The sequence below is a fragment of the Bubalus kerabau genome, chromosome 18 (assembly GCF_029407905.1).
Source record: "Bubalus kerabau isolate K-KA32 ecotype Philippines breed swamp buffalo chromosome 18, PCC_UOA_SB_1v2, whole genome shotgun sequence".
Classification (NCBI taxonomy): domain Eukaryota; kingdom Metazoa; phylum Chordata; class Mammalia; order Artiodactyla; family Bovidae; genus Bubalus; species Bubalus kerabau.
In genome coordinates, this window is record NC_073641.1 from 41,170,175 (window position 1) to 41,197,347 (window position 27,173).

Consider the following 27,173-nt stretch of genomic DNA (forward strand, 5'->3'; position numbering starts at 1 on the left):
TTTTTCCTCCAGAGGAAAAGGAGGACAAGGAGGCTGGGTCTCCCAGCAGAGCCCTCAACAAAGGGTTTCTAGAGCCTTAACAGCAAATGAGAGCCCAGCCAGTCTCAGAACACCGACCGTCCCAGGAGTGCGATGGCACCAATGGCTCAGAGAATATGCTCAGGTCCAGAAAGTAACCCCCAGACTCCTCCTCCTGATTGGGTGGGGGGTGGGGTGGGGCGTGCAATGGCCACCTCCTCATTCAGCAGTCAACAAAGGAGGCAGCTCCCCATTAACAGGGGAAGGGGCTCCCAACACAAAATACAAAGCAAAGCAGAAGGTATTTGAAACAGCTTTCCATTGAAAATCCATCTCCTCAAATTCGCATCCGTTCTGCTAGTTTCAGGACGGGGATCTGGACAAGCCCTGCTGCGGTGTCTCTTTAGGATCCGCAGACATCATACCTGCACGGCGTACAGAAGATGCATCCTGTAAACAGATATCACTTCCTGGTGTTGTTTCTTGCATTCCTAGAAACAGACAATTTGACACTGTTCAAGAGCTTGCTGTGTGTGAGTCACTCAGTTGTGTCTGACTCTTGAGATCCCATGGACTGGAGCCCGCCAGGCTCCTTTATCCATGGAATTCTCCAGGCAAGAATACTGGAGTAGGTTGTCATTCCCTTCACCAGGGGATCTTTCCGACCCAGGGATTGAACCCAAGTCTCCAGCATTGCGGGCACATTCTTTACCATCTGAACCACCATCAGGGGCTTAGGAGACCTTAAAAAAAATCCTAGGAGAAGGCTGTGGCCAAATGCTACCCTAGTGATTCCTTCCAGCAACTAGCACAGGAAGTTTTTGAAATTGCTGTGGACTTGATGGGGTGTGTGGTTTGGAACACTTGTCAATATTCTTAGGGGAAAAAAAATCTTTCATATCTTCAACTCCAGAAGAAAATTCCTATAAAAAGTAGTAGATAATCCCATGTTTGTTTAAACAAATATATGTACACATACTTAGGCACATGTATTCACACAAAGTAAACAACAGTGCAAGGAACTACATCAAATGCAGTTACTGTCTCTGAGTGGTTAAATTATAGACAATGTGTTTCTAGAGTAGCTTCTTCAGAGTTGTTTTTTTTAATCTTTCAACTTTTCTACAATGACCAAATATTGATTAATTTTTAAAATATAATCTTATAAAAAGAGTTGTTGATCACCTACCGTGTGGCCAGTGGTATATAACCCCTGGGGGATTCAGCGATTTAGTTGTCAGTGTACTGAGGAGGTGAACAGGGTGATGACCCCAGTCTCACATGGCCCCTCAGTACAGCTGTTAATGCTCTTATTTCTTCTTGCTGAGATATTACTCCAGTTCCTCTCAGTGACTATTTCAAGGATCTCAACTCGGCTCTTAACTCTTCTAAGAAGAGGCCTTTCTTCCTATTTCCTGATGGAAACCAGAACTATCACATATGGATCACTTAAAAAATCAACTGAAGTCCATCAGTATCTATTCTTACCTCCTTCCCATCAATGTCAGATATGAGGTATCCTTCCCATTCAAGGACAACCTTGGAAACCTCAATCTTTGAAGTTCATGCCACTAGGAAGTGTACTTGGTAGCTCTCTCTGTGCTGATTCCTCCCACCTCTTGGTTCCCTCCACTCCATCATTTACAGCTTTGTCTTCTGATCACTGTCTTCCTTTCCTGTCCTGTTTCTCTGCCATCACTTGGCTGACTGCAGTTATCTACATGGATGAACCACACACCACCCTGGCCTCTCAGTCTTTCAACCTCAGCTGTTTCTCTTCCTTCCAGCCACTCACTCTTATGGTTACCTCCCTGCCTCAGTCATTATTGCCAAGATCTCAGTTGAAAGCATCCCACTCCCCCACCACCATCTCCTGTCTTTCTAGCAAATCTGCATTAGGCTTCCCCTGCCTCCCACTGTTTCTCTTCAGCTCCTGCAGATACCTAGCTCCTTAATCACTTCTCCAGCCTCCAGCCATCCACACTCCACACCTCCACTCCATTGGAACTGTGCTTGCTACAGCTACCATGGGCCATCTAAATGCCATATCCTTGCTGTATCCTACTCATCTAAGATTCAGTACAAGCATCACTTCCTGCAGGAAGCCTTCAAGACTTACCCAGATTGGCTATGCACATTGCCTTTCTACACCCACAGCATGTTGGTCATCTCTCAACGAATGCTTACCACACTGAGTACTCAGTAAGCCATTATATTCTATGAAAGCAGGACTGTGTCTTATTCATTTTTATATCATGGACACCTGGTACATTACTGATACATAGAAGCTCATTAAATGCACATTGGATAATTGTAAGAATGACTATATAAACCATTATTACTTTATCTATGAGTCTGTGATAACCACTTGATCAGAAAAATGACTGCAGAAGTCAAGAGCATCTTCTCCTTCCCTTCTCCTTACCAAGCTGCTAGAGCTGGTAACATAAAAAAAAGCTGGTTTTGAACTTTGTGGCCAGATGGAGTAAGGACTGTGGAAATCTGAATTCACTATTATCAATCTGTACTGAAGAAATCACAAAATCCAAGTTCATGTAAGTGGAAGCCAGCAACAGTCCAGGGTAACGTAATCTTCATGTAGAAAACATCACATACCCTTATCAACTAAAGGGCTTCCCAGATGGCTCAGTGGTAAAGAATGCGCCTGCCAATGCAGATGTTGGAGACTTGGGTTCAATCCCTTGGTGGGGGAGATGGAGGAGGAAATGGATCCCACTCCAGTATTCTTGCCTGGAAAATCCCATGGACAGAGGAGTCTGGTGGGTACAGTCCACAGGGTCACAAAGATTCAAATACAACTGAGTGAGCACGCAATTAAAACTTTACATATTCTCTAGCTTTGTCTTCTGATCACTGTCTTCCTTTCTGGTCCTGCTTCTGTCATTGCTTGGCTGACTTCAGTATCCACGTGAAGGAACCACCCACCACCCTGGCCTCTCAGTCTCTCAACCTGAGAGGCCCTTCAAAGATGCCCATATCCTAATCCCTGGAATCTGTAAATGTTACCTATCAGTCAAAAGGGATCTTTTAGATTAAGGATCCTGAGATGGAAAGAAAGATTATACTGATTATCTGGGTGGACCTTAAATGTGATTACTAGGGTCCTATGCTGCTGCTAAGTCGTTTCAGTCATGTCCGACCCTGTGCGACCCATAGACAGCAGCCCACCAGGCTCCCCCGTCCCTGGGATTCTCCAGGCAAGAACACTGGAGTGGGTTGCCATTTCCTTCTCCAGTGCATGAAAGTGAAAAGTGAAAGTGAAGTTGCTCAGTGGTGTCTGACTCTTAGCGACCCCATGGACTGCAGTCTACCAGGCCCCTCCGTCCATGGGATTTTCCAGGCAAGAGTACTGGAGTGGGGTGCCATTGCCTTCTCCACTAGGGTCCTATGCTGCTAAGTCGCTTCAGTCGTGTCCGACTCTGTATGACCTCATAGACGGCAGCCCACCAGGCTCCCCTGTCCCTGGGATTCTACAGGCAAGAACACTGGAGTGGGTTGCCATTTCCCTCCCCAGTGCATAAAAGTGAAAAGTGAAAGTGAAGTCGCTCAGTCATGTCCAACTCTTAGCGACCCCATGGACTGTGGAAAAGGTCAAAGGTGGAAGGAGGAGACAGAAGGACAGAACCAGAGGCTGGAGTGATGTGCTCTGGGGATGAGAGAGGGGCCACGAGCCAAGGAAAGTAGGCAGCCTCCAGAAGTTAGAAAAGACAACCAGATTCTCCCCTTAGAGCCTTGAGAAGGAACCAGCCTGCTGAGATCTTGACTTTACTGTTGTGAAACTGATTTCTTTGAACTTCTGATCTTCAGGACTGTCAGTAATAAATCTGTGTTGTTTTAAACCAAGTTTCTGTTGCTCTATTACAACAGCCACCAGAAACGAGTACAGACGTGAAAGAGCTTTACTGGGTGAAATCAGGAGAGGGGCCAAGAAGCAGCTTCAGACATGTGGATATACAACCACGAGACAACATGGCCCCCTAATAAGAAACATCTCGAGCCGCTGCCAGAGACGGTAACTACTGAAGCAGAAAAACGGAGAAAGGGGAGCAAGTGAGTGAAAGAGGGAACAAGACAAGAAGGCTCCTGCCACTATCCCGCAGACTCCTCCCTTCCCAGTGACACATGGAACCCATTCTCATTGCTGGTAACGACTGGGAAACCCACCAGCTCCCTCTCTGGCCCTCACCTAAAGGTCTTTAGTTAACTGCTCACTGAAGCATGACACTCTTTAGGCTGGGCAGCTTTCTGCTCGTTCCCACCTGTCCCCCACCCCTACCCCCCAGCCAGCCATGGAAACAGGCCCACTCACCGCCAGCTGGTTCTGCAGCTGTTTGACCTGCTGCTGCAGCGCCTCCAGCTGCTGGCTCTGCCTCTTGGAGGAGCTGGCAGAGTAGGAGAGCTGTGAGAGGCTGTTCAGGGCCTCCTTCAACTTGGTGACTTCCTTGGACATCTCATTTATCTAGCGAGAAAGGAAAGCTCTTATCAGGAGAGCAGGCACCCACAGAGGCAAAACGCCAGCTGTTTCTCCACTGGGAACACAGCCTCGACAGGCGTGTTCTTGCTCTGGGCCTGGAGCAATCCCTTTTCTTAATTTTTCAAAGAAAAGCCACACAGTGAAACAAAAACAGGTAAGAATCAGGGAAACCAACAAGCCTATGCAGACAAGAGCCCAGGAATGAGACTATGCTTGGGGCCATGAAGGTAACAATAGCTGTTATGTGGATTCCCTTCACCCTTAAGATGGGGGACTGTTAAAAAAAAATAAAAACAGAATTTCAGGTATTCTATATTTGGAGCCAGCTAGGCTTTGTTCCCTACTGCTGCCATGGGCAATCAGAAATAAGTTCTGGGAACCCTGGTATCTCTGATATCCTACCTTGTAGTGAAGACAATCCTCACCCCCACGGCTTTGGAAGCTCTTTTGGAAACATTCATTATAATAAAGGAATAAAAGATAAATAATTCTCTAGTGAATGCCATTCAGAACATCTAACCCAGGAGACTGGGCATCTGAGGATGCAGAGCAGATCCGAGCACAGAAGCATGCTTCACTTCTCCCTTTACTCTCCGCCTTCCTCCATGCTCAGCCCATCTCGAGTTGCCTGGCCCCCACATTCCTCCCTTTCTCTCCTGTTGCACACCTTTGAAAATGAGGACCAGGGAGGGCTTTTACACTGACTCCAGGGAAAGCTCATGGGGTTTAGGGAAGCAGTATCAAGTCTGGCTGTAATTGATTTTCCATATGACAGAGGAAATCTGTCTGGATTCCAACAGAGTAGAAGTTTAAGATGGACCACAAATACTTTTCAGCTGGTGGGTTCAATTCTGGCCCCTGACACTTGGCAGAGCTTCTGTAAAATAATTTTTAAGGGGAAAATATGTACCACACATTTGAAAATACTCTGGTGTGAGGGAAGTAGTAGATGAGGGCTTTCTCCCTCTCTCTTTTTAAATAAATGTCCACCCTACTATTTTTAATGTGGCACTGGGGACAAATGGAGTCCTGTGTGGAGCCTTAGCGCTTTCACAATAGCTTAGTGCTAACAAATGCTAAAAATGCTAACTTCACTAAATGAAGGTTCAAAGTGCTAGTGTTTGCTAGCTAGAAATTCAATAGCAACAGTCTCACCAACCTTCTTGTCTTTATCCTCATCCAGTTTTGAGGAGCTCTCGGAATGTCTCTTCATTTCTGCGAGTTCTTCCTGAGCATGCTGGCATTTTTGCAAAAGTTCATTTACTTCCTGCTCTTTGGATTTCAAGAGAGTCTGAATGTTTTCCTTTTCCCTTTTCATCTGCGAGACCTCACTTCTAATCTGGGCAACCTCTGAATGGGCCTTCTCTTTCTCTTTCACGGAATCCCTTAATTTTGAGGCCAACACACTCACTTCGCTTTCCAAAGACGACTGGAGCTTCTCGTAGGCAGACCGGGGCACCATCGCGTCGGTCATGGCCGCCTTCTCCTCTAGGAGCTGTTTCTCCAGCTTCGCCACCTCCCCTTCCTTGCTCGCCAGGTGCTCTTTCAGACTGCTTATTTTTCCCTCCATCTCTTTGGCAGTGGTCCGCAGAGTGGTTATCACCTGCAAATGCTCTGTGATGGAGACAGAGTTCTCTTTCTGTGCATCTACCAACTGTTTGAGCTGGGTCAGCTCATTTAGCACTTTTGAATACTGAGACTTCATTTCAGACAGTGCCTCTTCAGCCTTGGCTCTGGATACATTGGTCACTTGCATCAGCTTCTCATGCTCCGCTTTATGGATATATTCAGCTGTGACATCTTCTAGAGACTTCCTCTTCCGGTAATCCTCCAGCTCTGCCTGGGCCTCTTTGTACAGCTGGGACAGCTCGCTCACCTGCTTGTTGAGTTCATCGATCATCCTGTTCATGGCCTCTTTCATGTCCTCAGCTTCATCACCCGCCTCCTGGGTCATCTGATTTTTCAATGTATCTTTCAGTTTCGTGATTTCTTCTTGTGCCTCTTGGTATTTCTCAAACAAAAATGCTTTCTCCTTATTCATATTCTCAATCACCGTGCAATAGGAACTTTTCATTTCCTCGTACTCCTCCCTTGGTGGCTGAATAACTGCCTCTTTCTCCCTTTCTGCCAGCTTCTCCTCTAACTCTCTCACTTTCTCTTTATTTCGTTCACTTTCTTCCAGGGCGCCCTGGAGGTCCCGCTTGAGCACGTCCATTTCTTCCTCGGTGATCCTCAGCTCATGCAGGTGCGAGTAAGTGTCCACACTTTCTGGTGAGACCAGGCCCAGCTTCATCTGCTTCTGGACACTCAGGACTTCTTTCATAGCTTCCTCGTATTTGCTCTGAGTTTCCTTAAGTTTCTGGCTGAGGTCGGAGCCGTTCTCTGAGATCTCGGCATTGTTTAAGCACACTGATTCTGTCCTCCTGGTCTGGAGCTCGGCCTGCAGCTGTTTCCTCTCCGCTTCAGAGCTCTCCAGTCTCTTCTGCAAGTCATGTAAAACCTCTTGGAGTTGCTGGATTCTGACATCACTGTCGAGAGTGGATTTACTTGAGGAATGTGTTATGACAGATGGAGATGGTTTGGAGTCTAGAGGAGGGTTTTCACTAGGTTTGCCCAGGGATAGGGCCAAGTCAGTTTGAGTAGAATGGTAAGAGTCAAAGCTCAGGTCTGCTTCCCCTTCCCTGGGTGTTTTGGCCTGTAAAGAAGGCAAGAATGAAATGACACCAAAGGTGTGGTTAGATGAGCAAGCAACTGCAATCGGGGAGCAAATCCAAACCTTGAGTATGGGGGAGCAACAGTATCATTCTGCATGTGTCCTCTTGCCCCATGAAAAAATATGGTCTGGGACACAAGAGTCGGGCTTAACAACACTAAGCTTATTCTGTGCTCTCAAAGGACAATTTATGTTTGCCACTTTAAAAACGCAAGACCTGTTTTGGCTGCAGAGCTTCTGACTCAAATTTTTCTTTGTTTCTCATATTATTGTAGTTGCCCTACTTCTTACCACATTCTTAAATCTGTGAAATGATCAACTTTACTAAATGAATGACTAGTCATATATATGGTGTGCATATAGCTATCTATTGTCATATAAATCATACTAAGTATATAATTATATAATTTACCAGTTTATACAAATAATAAGTTAATGACTAAGTCTCAAGAAACAAATTTGAAGGTATAAAATGCTAAAGGGTAATTATATTTTAAAAAGAAAAAACCAATGTTGGTGTCTAAAACAAAATACCCAACTAACCCTGAGAAATCCAATAGCTTGACCCAACTGAACAGACTATGGTAGTGATCTATGTACCTACCTGCAATTTATCTTGTAATTCCTTATTGTGTAAGGTAAGAGAAGCAACTTTTGCTTGCAATAGGACAAGAAGATCTTGCTGGTCAGCTTCAGAACTCACATCCAATAAGCTATCAGCACCTTAGGAAAGAGAAAGGCAATTTAAAATAATATTTTAAAAATGTAACTGTTATGTCTCTGACCTTTAACAAACTCACTTTCTACCCAATCCAGTTCTTCTTTCTTGTCCAGACTAGGGATGAAAGCCCCCTCCAGCTGGATAGATGAACAGAAATTCTCAAGTACTGGGGTCTCCTCACTCCCTAGCACAATACTAGATGCCTAGATACAAATAAACTCATTTGAAAACTGATGGATTGGGTCATACAGTCACTGTTTACTTGATTAAGTGCCACACCTTGGTTGTTTTTTATTCCTCCCATGCCCTGTACATCCCACTCCATGAATCCTTTTAGAAAGATCTCTGGAATCTGGTTCACTTCTTATCCCCACGCCCACTACCCTAGTTCAAACTTCATCACCATACCTGGTAACTGTACAAACGGCTTCCTCACAAATCTTTCTCTCTCTCCTCTAGTGAAAATGTAGCCCGTACCAACAACACTGTCAGACTAATCTTCCTAAAACATACTTTGATGGGGTCATGCCTTTGGTTCAAGTGCTTTAATTGCTCTCCCTCCAAAAATAATCTCCAACTTCCTTTATCTGGATTAAGGCCTCTCAGGATCTGGCTCCAATCTACTGTTTTTCAGGTTTATGACTCATCATGTCTTTCCCCAGTATCCCATTTTCATCAGATTCACACCCTCTCTATTCTCAACACAAGACTGCTTCTTTAATTCTTCATCCATACGATTGCCCTTTAGCATCTCTTTGGCTGTATAACTCTTAGGCATCCTTCAAGACCCACATCAGACCCTGCCTCTTCCTTTAGGCTGACCACCCCTGCATGAAACAGGAGTCTCCAAATCCCACAATAAACACTGCTGGTAAACCACAACTGTTTGACATTCTACTGATTATCATGCTGAAATAACATGTAAAGATATGCTACTCAAAGTTCTCACTGAGACAAGACAAGAAATGTGCTGCAGAATGTCATTCAATGTACTGCTTCCTACACCCAGAAAGTCTTCCTATGGAGAAAAAACAAAAAACAAAAAAACAAAAAACAACTGTCAGGTGGATGAAACAGTGTGCTTGGCTGGATGACTTTCTGGAACAATCCCCTTTTTTTATTTTAGACTGGCAACAGTTTAGAGACCACACTTTGAACAGTGTGATCCGAACAGCACTGATCCAAATTTCACCACTATTTAAAAAATTTCTCACAACCTAATGCAAGGATGAAAACTTGAGTCTTAATTTGGAAGGATGCAAAATGACATCTCTTCACAGGAATGCTTACTAATGATATCTGGGGCCTAAACCACAGCTTTATGAGTGTGTTTGACATACCGTCTGGTCAGCTTGGAATGAATCAGGGGATTTGGGAGCAGGAGGGTAATTCTAAGCAACAAAAATTACTTCTAAGACAGGATGGATGGCTTTTAAAATATCCAATGTAACAGCTGTGCAGTTATATTAACATTGTTCTCTACCAGGAATATTTCTTAACACATTATTAACTGGAGCTGTATTAACGTCTCAAGCATTAATTTCTGCAAAAGTTCCCCAGTCAATAATGTGTTTATATGTCTAAATTCTTTAAGTTAAGTGCTCCAAACACATATGATATGCGTAACAGATTGAGAAACTGAATGCTGGAGCAAAAAAGCGGCCTTTGAAATAATCTACTCCACATTTCAGATTAATTCTGAAGGTACTGTACTACATTCTTAAAGGGTAAAGCAACAGGATGAACTCAATACAATGAATCAAACCTCCTTGAAGACAATATGATCGTATGTGATTTCATTGACACTCTTTTCATGTCTGTTTAAAATCCAAAGTAGAAAAGTTCAATTATGGCAGCCGTGGAGGTGCTCAGTTGGCTCTCTCTTCAAGAAATAACCTGCTGCTCAGTTGCAAGGAGGGCCACTAGCTGGCAGCTCACACCCGTGGAGCTCATCTCAAAACAGTGTCTTAAAATGCATAAAATAGAATGCACAAGCTACAGCAATCAGCAGGCTTCTTTTGCAACCCACCAAATAACAAGATCTAGGAGCAGGTCTTGTAACTGGCATAATTTCTAGTAGAGATACTATAAATGATCTTTCAAGATATCTGTAATAACAGTAAGGGGATATGATGCCATCTGTGAGTTCTCTTGGTGTCAAAATCACTGATCTGCTAACACTACGGGGGCTTACTGTCTATATTCATCATTGAAAGAACTGCCAATGCTAAATTAGGACCAGATGAAAACAGAGATTTCTTTGTTCATACCCAAGCTCAGGGACTCCTTAAAATCTAGGTGAAAGCCCACTGAAGTAGACAGCATCAGACTGTGACATACCGGCAGTGTTTGGGTGGTACCCAAGGTTCTCTGACCGCCCCAGACAGGAAACCTCTCCTTGGCCTTTGCTCTCTTAGAGGGACATGAAATAGAGACCAGTCATGGGAACAAAAGCACACGCCCCCTCATCTTACCTGTGGTGCTGACACTTAGTCCGTCTCTGTTCTCTCGTATGGAACTAATCTCAGCCTGCTGGAACACAAAAATGACTTAAAATATATTCCTGAATGTAACAGTCTACAAGAGAGTCCAGCACAGTTTCCTCCTTGAGTTTACACAGGTTGGTGTGATCCTACTATGAAAACAGACTATCTCCAGGAAAGAAGACATTTTAAAATATAAGTACATAAAAGTAACAATTAACCCCTGAGGTAAAATTTTGATCTAGAGGTTCCTAAGGATATATTCTCAAAATATTACAAAATGAAGCTTCTCACGAATATTATAAAAGTCTTTGAAGATTATAATAAAATTACATAATAGCTAATTAATGTGCTTTGTGCTCAAACTTGAGATTGTGAATACTACTTTCATAATAGAGACAAATAGAAGTTTTACTTATCTGGCTAATATACTAAAATACATTAGAAGTGTTTTTACCTTTATCACTTTATGGATAAACTGTTAATATATGAATTGCTTTTAAGAGAAATGGTAATCAATGAGACCTGTCAGGGAAAATGCAGGTAATTTTATAAGGGAATAAGAATTCTTATGGCTGTGGACTGACAATCCCCTAAAGATTTCCTCTAAACCTGTATCCCCGAATATCTGCCTTTTAATATACTGGAAAAATTCTTGTAACTTCAAAGCCAAACTCTCATTCCAAAACAAAATACAGTTACTTGCCAGAAATTACTAAGTTTTATCTAGATAAGCCACAGATCATGATGAGAGAGATAATTTTTCAGCAAAAGAACTTTTGTAAAGGCTCAAATGCTAAAAATAGAGTGGCTCATTTTTGGCAAGTGCTTATCATAACAAAAGCTTTATTTTCACTTAAAAAATAAGTGCTTATTTTTATTTTTCAACTCTATTACAGTACAATAAAGTATATACATTGAAAGCTTTTAATTTGAGGAGTTTTAACAGATAGACACCCAAGATACCACTATAATCATGATTCAGAATATTCCCATTACCTCTTAAGTTTCCTCATGCCTCATTAGCCAATCCCTGCCATTCCCAGGCAATCATACTTCTCTCCTGTTTTCATTTTCTAGAGTTGCTATAAATGGAGTGTTACAAGGGATGAACTTCTTTGAGCCTAGCTTCTTTCATTCAGCATGATGGTTTCCAGATTCATCTATGATACTGCTTAGCCAGCACTTCATTCTCTTTTTATGGCTGAGTAATACTCTTATATATGGATATATCTCATTATCTTTATCCATTCACTTGTTGTAAGACATCTGGACTGTTTCTAGTTTGGGGATATTTGAAAAAAGATGCTATAAACATTTGTGTACTTTTTGAGACATATTTTAATTTCTCTTGGGTGAACATCTATGAGTGAATGGCTAGATGATATGTTAGGTATATATTGAACTTTTACAGAAACTGTCAAATGGTTTTCCAAAGTAGCCGTGAGCTTTCCTGGTGGCTCAGATGGTAAAGAATCGCCTGCAATGTGGGAGACCTGGGTTCAATCTGTGGGTTGGGAAGATCCCCTGGCGGAGGACATGGCAACCCACTCCAGTATTCTTGCCTGGAGAATCCTTATGGACAGCGGAGCCTGGCGGGCTGCAGTAGCTGCACCATTTTACACCCAACAAACAGAGTATGCGAGTTCTAGTTCTTCCACATCCCACCACCCACTGGCATTTTTTTAACCTTTTAAAATTTTAGCTATTACAAGTGGTGTCCTTTTAATCTTTCTGTAATTTTTTTAAAGAAATAAGTCTTTTTACACACTATTTCTGAAAAACATAATTTGTCATATTGTTCCTTGGAATGCATTTACCCTGTTTGAGCCATAATCATATTAGAAGATATTAGGATGGTAATTATAAAGGTACAACTTCCTTTCCTTGCCTTATATTTTAATAAAATCTAGTTAACATAAGGGACATGATAGGTTGATAGAATCTTTTTCAGATTAATGTGCATCTAAGTTAAACACAAATTTATTTTTAGTAATTCTTAGATGGGGGAAGTAAATACGCAATTATGCCATTGAAATTGCACTTTAACAATTATAAATTTTACTTTTTTTCCAAGTATAATTTCCTAGTGATACTTAGGTAAACAAATATTAAATTGAAATATCCTCTCATTCCTTAAAATACGTTCCAACCACAAATCTAGAGAATCAGGTTGAATGGATTTACTAACATTTCTAAAATACATATTACTTTTATAAGTATATAAAAATATATAATTACTTCTTAGTAAGACATGACTATCCACTTCTTTCTTTTTGATCAATATTATGTCAACTCAATTTGGAAAGATGACTGGTTATCAGGTAAGTTCTTATATTTGTCCTTTTTTTAAATGAAAATTAAATATTAGTTAATAAATATATTCAGTCTACTCTTTTTTTATGGAGTCCTCACCAGAAAAAATAATCAGAGGATGCTTTCTGATGAAAAGGCTGTAAACCAAATGACTGGGAAGTATATTCTGTTTTACTCACTGCCATATAACTTAAGTCAAATCTATTGTATATCTTAAAATTAAGTAATAAGTTGGACACAGAAAACAAATACCTTGAAGGGTGGTTCAGCAAAAAATACTGATTCCTTTCCTGAAAGTGGTGTTGAAGTTATTGATCTTGGGGAAGACACATCACTCAACTAAAAAACCAAAATGAAAACCATCAATAAGGAATCCTTCTTCAAAAGTTTTTCTTCTCCAGTGCCAAAGAATTAGCCTATTTAACCAATGCAAATAAATCTAACAGTAATTATGCCTAGTTTCAATTAATTCAAGGGTAACATATTTTCAATACAATTCACCTATCTCAAATACTTTCTGAAAGTTTACAGAATAGAATTAACTAAGGAACTTTGCTCCTATATTCACTAGAATTAACTTTTCAAATTTATAAAACTTCTATTGCATATTGAGAATATTATTAATGAATATGCTAACATATTTAATATTGCTTATTGAAGGAGATATTCCTCTCAAATACTTGATAAGGATTATTCATTTTATGGCCTATGCTTCTCTTAATAACACATCCTGGCTTGTTTTTATTTACCATTTCATAGTTATTCAAGCTTCCTCTTCTACTCAGTAATCACTATAAGCTCAAAAATGAAAGCTGCTTTAATGTTAGTCAACCTTAAATGTAATATGAAAGGCAAATATATTTCAATAATGTTTGATAAACCAACTAAAATTCATTTTCAACTAATGTTTCACCAGTCACACATTCTCCCTACTTTACTCGAGCTGTTAATGTGAGCTCTGACTGAGCTTATTATCTTAAGGAAAAAGGTCCTGTCATACATTTTGAGAATTTTGAAACTTCTAAAAATGATACAGTCTAATTCTTCAGCTTTGAAATAAGTAAGAATCAACATTATTTCCCTAGTATAATCAAAATTCTTCATATCACCATTTGTAGTTTAAAACTGCTCAAGAAAATTTTAAATGTGCATTTAAGGGTCAATTTTAAAACAGTTCTTTTTGACCTAAACACAAAATGACAAAACTATGGCTTTGTTGTTCCATGTTTTTTCATTGTTGGTTTTCTTTCATTTTTACCTGGGTAGGACTGATAGGAGGTGGTGGAGCTTTGCGTTTTTTTGGAGTTCCACTTCTCTCTGAGCTTATTTTAGAGACTTGGTCATGCTGAAAGTTATCACAGTCCAAAGAATGGAGGTGGGTTAGTTAGGTTAGTAAAGTCTGAGTAAATAGCTTCATCAAACAAATGAGAAAAACCTCAACAGTTCATGCACTTCTTACTTTATCAAGTTCTGAAACCTGCTACCAACATAAAGTAATATGCATGCTCCAAGTGTTCTTCTAGCAGCCCATGCTTTAAAGTAAGAAAATAAAAAACACAAGACAAAACCAGATTAAGTTGGTGTGCAGAACTTGGAAAGGAGAGGATAAGGAATTGTTTACCACAATTTAGAACCCAGAGTATGTTCATAATCGAGCTCCCATCTTAATGCAAAAAAGTGGTATTTCCCCAACCTTTTCATTACTTCCATTTCTTTTCTTAAAAATGTACAGTTGACCCTCCATATCCACAAGTTCCATACCCACAGATTCAACCATCTGCATATCCTAGAATTACGGATACAGACAGCCAACTGTACCACACTATTTTATATAAGAGACTTGAGTGTCTGCAGATTTTGCTATTCCCTGCAGATACCAAGGAATGACTATGAATATGGGGAAAAGGGAGAACTTCGTCTCTGACGGTTATGGATAAATAACACAACTGGTACAAAATAAATTCAGTATCAAGTATTTGCTCAGTATGATAATTTTTCCAAGAACCTTGACTTATAAATAAAATAGTCAAATATATAGCTCATTAATAAACAATAGTGACTATGTTTTTAAGAAAAACTCCAAAGTAACAGGGTAAACTTCTCAATTTCTATTTGTGTAAAATGATAGACATTTTAGAAAAGATCTAATTAAAATGAAAGTGGTAAATCTCATATTTTCACCAAATATCTAACACAGATATGGATAGAGTTCTGTAATTCATGTGATATTACAAGTAGTTAAAATACTGTTGTTCTCAGAGTTAAAAATCACATCAAACCTTTTCACACCAGTAGGAAATATTAGTACATTTCAGAAAAAAGATGAATATATGAGTAGCAAGTTTAAAGTTACATGCTTTGGGAACAGGTTAAATCATTAAGAAAATATTTACCACCTTACAATGAATCATTTATTCCAAAGATATTTTACTTCTTAAGTAGTTTCAGCCTAGTCTTAATCACTTTCCTAATGGCCCACAGAGTAGTTTAATCAGAACATGTTCAAATTCCCACAAGCAATGATAAAAAAGAATCTCCTCGTCCAAAGATAAATACCTGCTTTGGTTTTGTTGGTGTCTTTAAATCTATAGAAGAAAAATGAGAGAGAGAGAAAAAAAAAAAAACCATAAGAACCATAATGACTCATATCCACTTTGGGTCGGGGGGGTATATAAACACACACTCGCACACAAACACACCCATACACACAACATACACAATATTCAACACTTCATTTTTCCCCAGGAATATATTTCAAAGAATAATATATTATACAAATTCCTTTATTCTTTGGGGAAAATGGAGTGGGATAAGTTTGAAACAACATTGGCTATTTTCTTTCACATACCAGCATCCTGAGAGATTTTTGATAATAGAAGGCTTTGAATTCCTGCGTTTTCCGAGAGTTTGGAATAATGTAAGGCATTGTGTCCAAGAGAGTCTACAAGGTTTAGGTCTGCACCCTTTTTAATTAAGGCTTCTACGATGTTTGAGCTGCCAATCTCACAAGCCAGCATGAGAGCAGTTCTAAAGAATGAGCAGACAAAAAATCAGTACTAACAAAATCTGGAAACTTTTGCTAGGAAATCATTTCATTTGTCTTAAAAACAGAGAAAAGGAGATTAAGTGCAGTTAAACCTGTACTATTCTTAATGCTCCAGGAAATTCAAAGTGGAATGCTACCAAAATCAGGTAGCTATTTTATAAAACCTCAGATTAAATCATAAAAAATATTAGGTCAAATAACATAGACATAATCTTCTAACTATGATGGAATTTAAATATGACTGGCACAAATCTTGTCTTTTTCTCAAATCAAGTTTTATAAAGAACCTATAACATTATTAAGACTGTTTTTTTTTTTAAAAAAAAAACAATATGTTTACTTTTATTTTGCCTGAAAAGTCAAAGGAAATGGCCTATCCATTTTAACATTTAATAATGTCATCATAGACACAGTCAGCTATGATGCTCCCAGAGGTCTGGAGAAAATATTTTTTTAAGTCAAAACAGATTCTTAATTATCCAAAAAAGGCAGAAAACAGTAAAGAAGTTAAAACTGCTTTAAAACAAATGATCCAAAGTACAGCTGTGAAAACTTCTCAGAATGTGAATATCAGGGAAATCACATGCTTTCTAATTTGTGGTACCTTCCATTTTTGTCTCTGGAATTTACATCTGCTCCATGATCCAGAAGAAAGCGACAGACCTCACTGTGGCCATTTTGTACTGCAAGAAGCAGTGGTATATTCCCATCCTAGGAGACAAATTCAGATTAAGATTTTAATTTAGAAGTCAAATACCAGAACTGCAAAGGTCCTGATTCCTTCTGTACTTATTCCTGACTAGTCCTGCTGGCCTTATGTTTGACCCACCAATATAGTCTGCTCCCTGAGAAGGCCAAAATCACACACTAACACAATTCTTCTTGTGGAATTTCACTGACTGTGGGGTTTTCCTAAGGAGCCAGGCTCTTGGGCTCCTTGATCCCTTGACTGTCACTCAGTCTGGTGATGATGAGAGGGAGAGTGGAACACGAAGTATGTCCAGGTTTGAGGCAAGTATACCATTTTCATCGAGAAACGGCTCTCCATGTTCCAGAGAAATGAAGGGTTGTCTCCTCATGGCATTACTGGGCCCCATGCTCTCTAAGCACTTTCTTCTAGGTCTCCTAGCATCCTGCCATACCATCAACCGTCTTCTTGGAAAGCATAGGCTTTCATAATTTTACTAGGTATCAAAACATAAGAGTTTATTTGTCCATTACTGACACATGACAAGATAAAGAGATAGATGGAAAGAAAGGTTTACTATAACAATTGACAATTCCTTTAGGAAAAAATTAGATTACCAGCTCATACAAATTGCAAAATGAATTAAGAATCTCAACATCACAGTATAAAACAAATGAAAAAAATACCAGAATTTATAGGTGACAATTTCCACAATCTTAGGGTGAAGAGGGGACCTGACTCAAATTATGCAAGCCATAAAGAGAAGCTCTTATTCTGTTCTTGCATTGAGCATACCCCACCTATGGGGTTGACAATAATTTTAAGGCAGAGTGTATTCAAATAGGCAAAGGAAAAACTAGTTACAGTATATCCAACTATTTTAATGTGGGGATATTTAAAAATACAACTGATACTTAAAGATTAAGTATTCACTTAGAGTAGAACTTCAGAATTCCTAGAAAATTATCTCTATGAAGTTATAATACTTTCTGGTTATAAAGTATTGAGATTCAGATAAAGTATTGAGATTCAGCAAGTGTGAATTTATTTACAGATTCTAAATGCTCACTTCACAATATCCCCATCAGGTGTAACATACATGCCAAGTCCCATGCTATAGCAGGAAATTCAGCGCTGTAAACAGGAGCAAGAGGCATGTCAATTTATTCTTCAAATAGTCCAGCAAGGTTAAAATAGGGTATAAGTGGTCTTTATAGTTGGAAAACAGTATCCGGGAACACCAAAGGTGATATATGGGGTGCCGAAAGAAAATAATAGAACTGTTTAGACTTTTTTTAAATTTATTATAAGTCAAGAAAATAAGTCTTATTAAGATTTAGGTTGATAGTAAGCCATGTGTCCATCCTTTGAAATAAATACTGAACGTGCATGCTGCAAAACGTTTTATTAACAGTTTAAGGACCAATGGGGCTAATACTGAAATCTGTTTTGCATAAGAGAATCTAGGTCAGAAAGCAGCAGACTTTTGCCAAATGCTCCAGAAGGAGCGTGGTACTCTAGAGACCAGGGTCCATCTCCTCTTCTAATGGTCATTTGGTACTTACCAAATCCTTGAGGTTTATGGGGCTTTTGTGCTCGCAAAGGACTTGCACAGCTTGAAGGCAGCCCTGTGCGGCTAAGGGAAGGAAGACATAGAAACCACAGCAAATCACAAAGCTAGTCTCACAACCAAGGGCATCAAACACTTCTGGGAAAGAAAAGTTCACATCTACCCAGTATGCAGATGATACTTAGCTGCACTGAAGAGAAACAGTGTAGGGATGGATAAATAAGTAGTGTTTTAAAATACTGTTTTATTTCAGTGTTGTCCAGACCTACGGTCAGCGCTTACCAGTTGTTGGCCGTCTTTAGGGAAACATTTGGCTTAGCTCTTCGTGTATGCTAAGTCACTTCAGTCATCTCTGACTCCTTGTGACCCCATGGACGGTAGCCCACCAGACTCCTCTGTCCATGGGATTCTCCAGGCAAGAATACTTGAGTGGGTTGCCGTGCCCTCCTCCAGGGGATCTTCCCGACCCAGGGATTGAACCCACGTCTCTTAAGTCTCCATTGGCAGGCAGGTTTCTTACCACCAGCGCCACCTGGGAAGCCCCAAGGTTTTCTACAACTGAAACTGAAACTGAAGTCGCTCAGTTGTGTCCGACTCTTTGCGATACCATGGACTGTAGCCTACCAGGCTCCTCAATCCATGGAATTTTCCAGGCAAGAGTACTGGAGTGGGTTGCCATTTCCTTCTCCAGGGGATCTTCCCAAACCAAAGTTTTCTACAGCTAGCACTAAAAGAAATTTGTAAATCTAATCATCCCAGAGTTCTGTATCAACATTTTGTCCCTTGAGACTGTGTGACCAATAGTAAAACCAAACCTTGATATATAAAATTCATTGAAGTTCCTTTTGATCCCCAAGCAAAGAAAAAACAATCTGTACCACACAGCACCTGAAATCTACAAATGCTCATAAATCTCTTAAACAAGAACCTCACATTAATTAAAGTATAACAATCATGACAGTGTTTACTAGTTGTTTGGCAGGCAATTGACAAATTCTAGCTGTATTCCTCAGTAAAACCCTACACAGTCTGCAAACTGAGGAAAAGGGGAATAATGTCTAGGAATGATGACAGAAAATGGCATCAGGAATAACAATGGTAAGGTTAATGGCTTAAATAAGGAAAATGAAAATGTACTGTTTCTCATGGTAGAAGACAGCAAATAAGAGAAGGAAAATTACCTGCATAATGTAAAGCTGTTTTCCCAGAGCTGTCAATACTTTCAGCTGGGCATTTAGACTATAAGACAAAAATCAATAAATATGTATAGTAAATTTCAATTCTATTCAGTTCATCCTCTTACTGCAAGGTAAGATGCAACTTACTAAGCAAAGTATAAACCTGAATAAGCCCCAGCTGCTGTGATCCAAGAGCTTATGGTCTCAAGGGGAGAGAGACTCACCTCGAAGCAGTCAAGACACAAGTGAACTGTCACCTCTCCCTTCTATCAGCTCTGTCACCAACAGGTCATCCCCACCAGCAAAACAACATGCTCTAGGAATTCTCATCATGATCCCACCTGTCCCCCCATTTGCTGCCCTAATTCTCTATCCCCCTTCACAAAACCAACCTTCTGTTAAGAACTGCCTGCACACACACCATCTCCCTGCCTCTTGTTCATTCCTGGACCCACTGCGGTTGGGCGTCTGTCCTCAATATTCCTTGGATCAGGGAATCCAAGTCACCAACCACCTTCATGTTTCTAATGAGAACAAACATTTCTGTCCTCCTCTCATTAACCTCTTACCTGCGATCCACTCCCTCTTCTCCAAACACTCTCCCCTCAGCTCCTGGAGTCCTGCCTGGCCCATCCAATTGTGCTCTTCCTCCCACTGCTCTGGCCACCCTTCCCCAGAGGGGAACACAGGGCTCTCGCATGTTTCTTCTCTACGCCATCACCCTGGGTCATCTTATCCACACCCACAGCTTGAAACCCCGTCTAGAAGCTAATGCCTCCCAAATGTATATCTTAACAATGACAACAAAACTACTTCACAAGTATTGGCTATTATGTGCCAGGAACTGTTCAAAGAATGGTTTTATGGCTGCTAACAACCCTGATTAGATACCATTAAACCCATTTGCAGATGAGGAAACTGAGGTACAAAGAAGTCAGTAACTTGTTCGGGTCACAGTAAGTGGCAGAGCTAGAATTCAGACCCAGACAAGCTGCATGGAACCTGAGTTCATGTCAGTACACAGCAGATGGCATCTCTGAGCCCTGGGTTTCATAACCCACTGCCCATTTCTCATAGGCACCTCGAACACAACACAACCAAAACTTCTGGGGTCCTCTTGGCGCAGCTCGATCCTCCCGACCCACCCTGCCACTGTCAACAGCACATTCATCTCTCTGGTCCCTGAGCAACCACCGAGTCATCCTTGATTTCTGCTTCCTCCTCCTCCCCCCACAGCTAGTCTACCACCATGTCTGTCAGTTCTGTACCCCAAACACACCCTAATCAACTCTCCTCTTTTCCCCCATCATCACCACCTGGTCTGAGCCAATACCTGCTCACCTTGACAGCCCTGACGGCCACCCGGCTGTCTTCATGGTTTGCTTTTTCCTTCCTTAGTCAATTCTCTATACAAATAGAGAGACCTTCTAAACTGTCAGTGTGGCTCTTTACTTCCAAGTCCTCCGCAGTTCCATCATGTTACACAAGGCTGCATCCAGGGCCCTTCTTTTTTTGTGGCCTTACTGTGTAGCATGAGGGATCCTTCATCAGGGATCAAACCCACTACAGTGGACACACAGAGTCTTAACCATGGACCGTCAGGAAAGTCCCATTGGCCCTTTTTCTTTCTCCCTCACTTCCCCACAGGTCCCCTCACTGGCTTTCTTTCCTCCCTGACTACTTAGTGCCCTTCTGACCTTTTGTACTTGTAAAAGGTATTTTGCAAAAGGTCTGACCTTAGGTCTTTTGCACTTGCTTCTCTGTCAGCTTGGAACACTCTCTCCCATGGCTCTCTGCACCGCTTAATTTTCAGCTTGAATCTCAGCTCCTCTACAGGGGCCCTCCTGAATACCTCTCACAATACTCTTGTCAGTTTGCTTCTTAGTGATGTGCAATTTGTCGTGGGCATTTGTGTCTCTGCTCACTAAGTGGCAAGCTCCAGCAGGATGGGGGCTGCTCTGTTCATGAGTAAACACTCACCATTTGACACAGTGCCCAGGGCCCAGGGACCACTTGCTAGAAGACAGAGCAAGGGGATGGGGGGCGGGGGGTAGGAGAAGGAGAGGTCATCTGAATTGGAAGACTCTCACAAGGCTCTCTGTGCTCATTGCCTTGAGGAGGGAGAACTCTGAAATGGTAGCCCCTGGAGAAGGGAAGTCTCTCCAGTAGACAGACAGTAAGAGCAAAAGGCCAGAGAGAAAGGAGTAGCTGCAGAAGGTACAGGGTGAGGGGCTGGCAGGAGACAGCAGTGGTCCCACTGCAGAGGGTGTGGGCTGCCCAGACAAGAAGTGAAGCAGAGATCAGAGAGGTGCAGGACTCAAGGTAAACAACTCACTAGGAGGCCATCAAAGCCTCTGGTTTTCACAACTATCCAGAAAGAAGAACACCATTCAGATGATCTGCCGAGAGTAGGCAGTGTTGGAAATGTTTGTCTGCCCTTCAGTGGTAATAAGAATAGAGATCATGTTACGACTTACCATGCTTTGGCCTAATTTTAGAACAGCACAAGGAACTGTTTAAAGGCTTCAAAGATTCCAGAGAAAAACCAATCCATTTGCATAACCAGATATAAAATTACATTAGAGGCTAGAATATCTGGTCCTTGCCCATGAGGATTTCCAGCTTGTCAAGTTCATTCTTCCCTCAAATCAGAGCCAGATGCAAAGTCTGGATAGCCAAGCCAGGATGGGAACAGAGACTTGGAATACAAATAAGGTTTTTCTTAAAAAAATTGAAGGTAAGACCATGGGTGTGGAGGCAGGGCACTTGGGCAAGTCAATGATTTTCACTTATCCACAGTATCCAGCCCCAGAGCAGGCAGAGAAGAAAAGTTCTATTGCAATTTTCTTTAGAGAGAAGCCACATAATAAAAATCATCTTCATCATCACAGATGTTGATCTATCTTTCTTGAATTTCACTTCAAAGACCTGTTAAGGTTAAGCATTCCTGGCACTGGAGGTAGCTTGCATCATGTAACGCAAGACAAGAAGCTGTGTGATCAACAGAGCAGACAACGTGAAGAATGTGCCCACATTTCTGCATCAGAATTGCAAAGCCAAATTAAAGCAAGATGCTGGGTCCCAAACAGTGCTCAGGAAGGCCGAGACGACAGCTCAACAGAACAGACAGTACTCCAAACACACAGTTTATTGCTCTGTGCTGTTCCTGAAAACAGCTAAGACTGCATTTTGACTGGCAACAGCTGGAAGTTACTGTATGAACTATTGGGATTTCATTAAATATTCATCTTTAAAGATAGACAGAAGCTGTCGCCCTAAGTGATCGTTATAAAAACTTCCTGGCAAGGAGGTTTCCAACCAGGGAGTTGACCTAAAATTATAAAGAAGAATAAAACCAAGAATTTGAACAAAAACTAAGAACTAAAAGCTCATCAAGTTACATACAAGGAAACAGTGGTGGAAGTTTTGCTTCTCAAGAAAAGCTGCATTCTACTAATGATTGAGCGAGAATAAATACTAGGTTATGAGAGATCCTGTATTGTAAGGATCTCCAACAGCACAGGAATTTTTTTTTTTAAGGTGACTGTTTAAAGGGTACATGTCCTTCCAAAAAGGCAAAAACAAACAAAAAAAATGAACTGAATAAAGGGGCCAAAAGAGCTGGATCCCAGGAAGGCACTTCAAATTTATTAGGATCCTCTTCTCCACCAGTGGAACTGCTACGGAAATAATCTTCTCCTTAGCTATCTGAAATTTTAATAATCAAGCTTCTTAGGGAACCCAGGTTCTGGGATAATATTTAAAGGAGTATGCGTGTATTTATTTGCTCTTTCACACACAAAAGGTTGCTTTCAATTTTTTAAAACGACACATTTATAATTTTAAGTTGTTCCACTTTACCTGAAGGAGCTTCTTGACGCATTCATGGTGGCTGTTCTTGGCTGCGAGGTGCAAAGCACTGTGTCCTAAATGGATTAAAAAAAAATTGGAAGGAAAAGACCACACATTTTAAATCTCTTATCTCTGTAATGAAGACAACTATGAGGAAATGAACTGTTCTCCAACAAAGACAGAACTGTTATTCTTGAGAGTAACGCCTTCACTTCTTATCTGTAAAGTTCATTGTGACAAAAGTGGGGAGAACACAGCATCCTGACCCCTGGATAACATGCAGGGTCCACGCCAGCTGCCGTTCTCCTGGGGTACAATTAAGCTGTGGGCTAGAAGCCTGCGGTAGACTCTAGGTATGCAGCTTGGAAATTCCGCTTTCAGCTGTCAGCATGGGTGCCAGATGCCCTGCGTCCACAGCAGTGACAGCAGACCACGGCTGCCACAGGCCCCGGAACCCAGCCCAGGCAGCGGCAGAGAACACATCCAGCACCCACATGAACCCCCACTTCCACCTGTCCTTTCGCTTTCCTCCAAATGCGCTCCAGCTCTGCAGGGGAATTACCTGTAGTTCAGATGTTCAAACTTGGAACGGGTGGAAGAAGGAAAAGAGTTATAAAAACAACACTATCAAAGGAGCATCTCTTCGCGTTCCCTTCAAAAAGTGTGAGGCCAACGTGAGACTCTCTGACGTTTCTGTGGTCAGATAACTTTAGGAAATTCTACCCCATGGTCAGAGGAGGCTGGCAGGCTACAGTCCATGAGGTTGCAAGAGAGTTGGACACGACTTAGCGACTGAACATTACATCCAGTGCCCTCCCCTGCACTACCTAGCGGGCCTATAGAACATCTGTGGGTGAGGAGCTTAGGGACAGCCTTGGTGGGGCTGCCAGGCTAGCAGGCTTCCACTCTCGGGCCTTAGAGAGCTGCTCTTTGCTTAGCCTGGATCCTCTTCTTCTAGGATAACCATGCAGCTTGCCCGCTTACCTGCCTGATGCCACTGAAACCAGCTTCTTGATGAGATCTTTCCTGATCTCACCACTTAAAATTCCTCTGCCACTCCTTTCATCCCTTTGCTTCATTTCTTTGTCCTTCATAGCACTCAGCACCTTCAACCTTCCCTTCTCACCTGACTCCCCTCTCCTCCTACACACAAACACACATTTATGCGGTCAACTATTCTTCCTCTCCCTCTAGAATATGAAGTTTGTATCCCAAGTGCCTATGTGTGCTAAGTCACTACTTCAGTTGTGTCTGACTTTTTGCAATGCTATGGACTGTAGCCTGACAGGCTCCTCTGTCCATGGGATTCTCCAGGCAAGAATACTGGGGTGGGTTGCCAGTTCCTTCTCCAGGGGATTTTCCAAACCTGGGGATCGAAGCAGCATCTCTTACATCTCCTGCATTGGCAGATGGGTTCTTCACCACTAGCACTACCTGGGAAGCCTAAACAAAGACCAAAGAAACAGCATGTGTGCGCTAACACAGACCAGGCTCTCGATACACACTTGTTAATTTGAATTAGAGAGTCTGTCCATTATGAGTGTCTGGGGAGGGGGACTTGGGGGCAGGGAACTAAACTCCTAAATCCTGCATTTGTAAACTGATCAAGATACCTCCAATGTAACGCCTGTAAGCAACCCACACTTAAAGCTTGTTTCTCAGCCTTAGCTTCAGTGAAATTTGAAGCTATGGAAGGTGGCCCTATGTACTCTAGGATAATGAGTAGCATCTCTGACCACTATCAACTGAATGTCCAGATGGGACAAGCAGAAATGTCCCCAGACATTGCCAAACATCCCTTGGATAGGTGGGAATCACATAACCCAGTTGAGAACCCCTGGCTTAGAGGAACAACTCCTTTTACATGGTGATCTGGTCTCCAAATACCATTTCTCTGTTCTGAATTAGTCTATATAACACTGACCAGAAATCCACTAATGATTAAAGAATCATATAGCTAGGAAATACCGTATTTAAAATTAGAAGGTTTTAGGACCACAGTGAGCTGCCCAAAAGCATGTATAAGGTTAAAAGATCAGATACCTTCTTTGCTGAGAAGCTGCACAGAGATTTTAAGGGTATGCATAGTGGGAGCTGGTTGGGGGAGGTAGAACACTCCATTTGACCTCCGCCCAAATGGATGAGGATGAAGAAGGTCAGGAAATAGGGCAATGAGATCTTTAGAAGTAGGAAGACAAGTAGCTTCTTTTCCCCTTCCTCCTTTTACCACAGGAGACCTCTTTTCAGGAGGTATAACACATAATAGTGAGTTTGCTTAAACTACGAATTGAGTTTTGGTGGGTTAGCCAGGCCCTCGACCATCATTTGTATCAGTGTTTCTAAGGAGGAGCACATTCTCTGTTTTAAACAAATGCCTTACAGATGAACTTTTGGAACCCATCCTGATTATAAGTAGAAGACTGTTTATGTCGTGTATGCAATGCATTAACTTTTGTCTATCCTGTAGACAAAAGCTCTTCTAATACATAAATAGCATCCACTGGAAAAAGGCACAGTTCTCCAAAGACAAGAGGGTAGGGAGATTTAAACAACCATCATAAAATAAATAACAGGCCTGCATTTTCAGTGCAAGTGTTCCAGTCATACCTGAAAGTAAGCACTGTGTTTCTACAGAAACAACACTCTTTTATTCCTTGGCCCTGTGATGGGTTTCCCTAACCAGGAGCACAAAAGCATTTTTCACTTAAAAGAGTCCCCAAATTCAAACGATGCATCAGTCCCTGGACAACATTACCCTGGAGTGAGATGTCTCTCACAGATACCATTAAAACAAAATTCTCTTTCCAAATGCAAAATTTTCTGGAGAGAATATATTAGTGACAGAACTCCACTGTAACCAGCCCCCACATAAGACTGGCCCCCATTTGGCTGTGGATCTGTCTGGAATATCAGAAAGCAATTTCCCTATAGGAAAATAAGAAGGCACCCCTAATTCAAGTGCATTTCAGCAGAATTCTGCCTGGGAGTGAAGACATCAGTGCTACTCCTAAGTCAAGTGTCAGAGGCTATTCCAGGTGGTTTAAGAATCCTGCTATTCAAAGAGTCTAAGAAGGATGGCCCAGCCATGGAACACCTTCCCCCAAGCTAACTTGGACATTAACCACTTATTCAATGATTTCAGACTGCTGCAGAAACAGAGCAGAGCTCACTCATATAGTGGAGGAATTACTGATGGGACTAAGAACACAGTCTTCGAGTGCAGGTGACAAAATTTTAAACTGATGAAGTCTTAGGAGACAAAGACAAGGCAAACAAACACCAAAAGGCTGAAGTTTGAGAAATCATAGTTTCAGATCGTAATACGGGAACGTTTAGAAAAACAAAGAGAACTAAGAGATACTCAACTAGATATGGTTTGCAATATCTACTTAAGAACCAGAGTTTCAAAATGCTGAATATAAACAAGGAAAGAAAGTGTTAGTCGCTCAGTCATGTCTGACCCCGTGGACTGTAGCCCGCCAGGGTCCTCTCCCCATGGGATTTTCCAGGCAAGCTACTGGAGTGGGTTGCCATTTCCTCCTCCAGGGGATCTTCCCGACTCAGGGATCGAACCTGGGTCTCCCGCATTGCAGGCAGATTCTTTACTGTCTGAGCAGCCAGGGAAGCCCAATATAAACAATATAACAATAAAAGTAGTATTAACGATAAAATATAAACAATAAAAGTAGTAATTAATTTGATTTTTATTTACACCTTTAAATATATTTAAACGTTGTTCTTAGAAATGCTTATCTTTACATCAAGTTTTCAATCACTGAAGCATAAATCTATTCACCTAGTTATAGTTCCAGGCGAGAGATCAGAGTATGAAAGATGTATTTTTTTAAACATTAAAAAGAATAGGTACATGTATATGTATAACTAAATCACTCTGCTGTACACCTGAAACTAACATATGTTAATCAACTATGCTCCAATATAAATATTTTTTTAAATAAAAAAATCCACAATGTTGTAAATAAACTATATGCCAATAAAGAATAATAAAATTTTGTGTCTTTTTTATTGAAGTATATATAATGATTTATAATACTGTATTAGTTTCCAGTGTAAAGTGATTCAGTTGTGGGTG

General features: G+C 41.2%; 1 protein-coding gene across 11 annotated transcripts in view; it reads right to left on the bottom strand.

Annotated features, from left to right (window-relative positions):
* The window catches only part of RAI14 (retinoic acid induced 14), a 164,561-nt gene that overhangs the window by 2,266 nt on the left and 135,122 nt on the right, over positions 1 to 27,173 (bottom strand). For 8 of the 11 annotated variants that reach the window (XM_055554934.1, XM_055554930.1, XM_055554937.1 and 5 more), the window contains 13 exons: positions 23,090 to 23,154; positions 19,232 to 19,289; positions 18,046 to 18,116; positions 16,397 to 16,503; positions 15,595 to 15,773; positions 15,303 to 15,331; positions 14,005 to 14,091; positions 12,999 to 13,085; positions 10,422 to 10,479; positions 7,831 to 7,949; positions 5,673 to 7,208; positions 4,349 to 4,498; positions 444 to 509 (listed from right to left, as the gene is read on the bottom strand). In XM_055554934.1, the coding sequence (XP_055410909.1) occupies positions 444 to 509; positions 4,349 to 4,498; positions 5,673 to 7,208; positions 7,831 to 7,949; positions 10,422 to 10,479; positions 12,999 to 13,085; positions 14,005 to 14,091; positions 15,303 to 15,331; positions 15,595 to 15,773; positions 16,397 to 16,503; positions 18,046 to 18,116; positions 19,232 to 19,289; positions 23,090 to 23,154 (2,612 nt within the window). The remainder of the gene's footprint in view (positions 1 to 443; positions 510 to 4,348; positions 4,499 to 5,672; positions 7,209 to 7,830; positions 7,950 to 10,421; positions 10,480 to 12,998; positions 13,086 to 14,004; positions 14,092 to 15,302; positions 15,332 to 15,594; positions 15,774 to 16,396; positions 16,504 to 18,045; positions 18,117 to 19,231; positions 19,290 to 23,089; positions 23,155 to 27,173) is intronic. The other 3 variants (XM_055554938.1, XM_055554939.1, XM_055554940.1) reach the window with 3 other exon arrangements.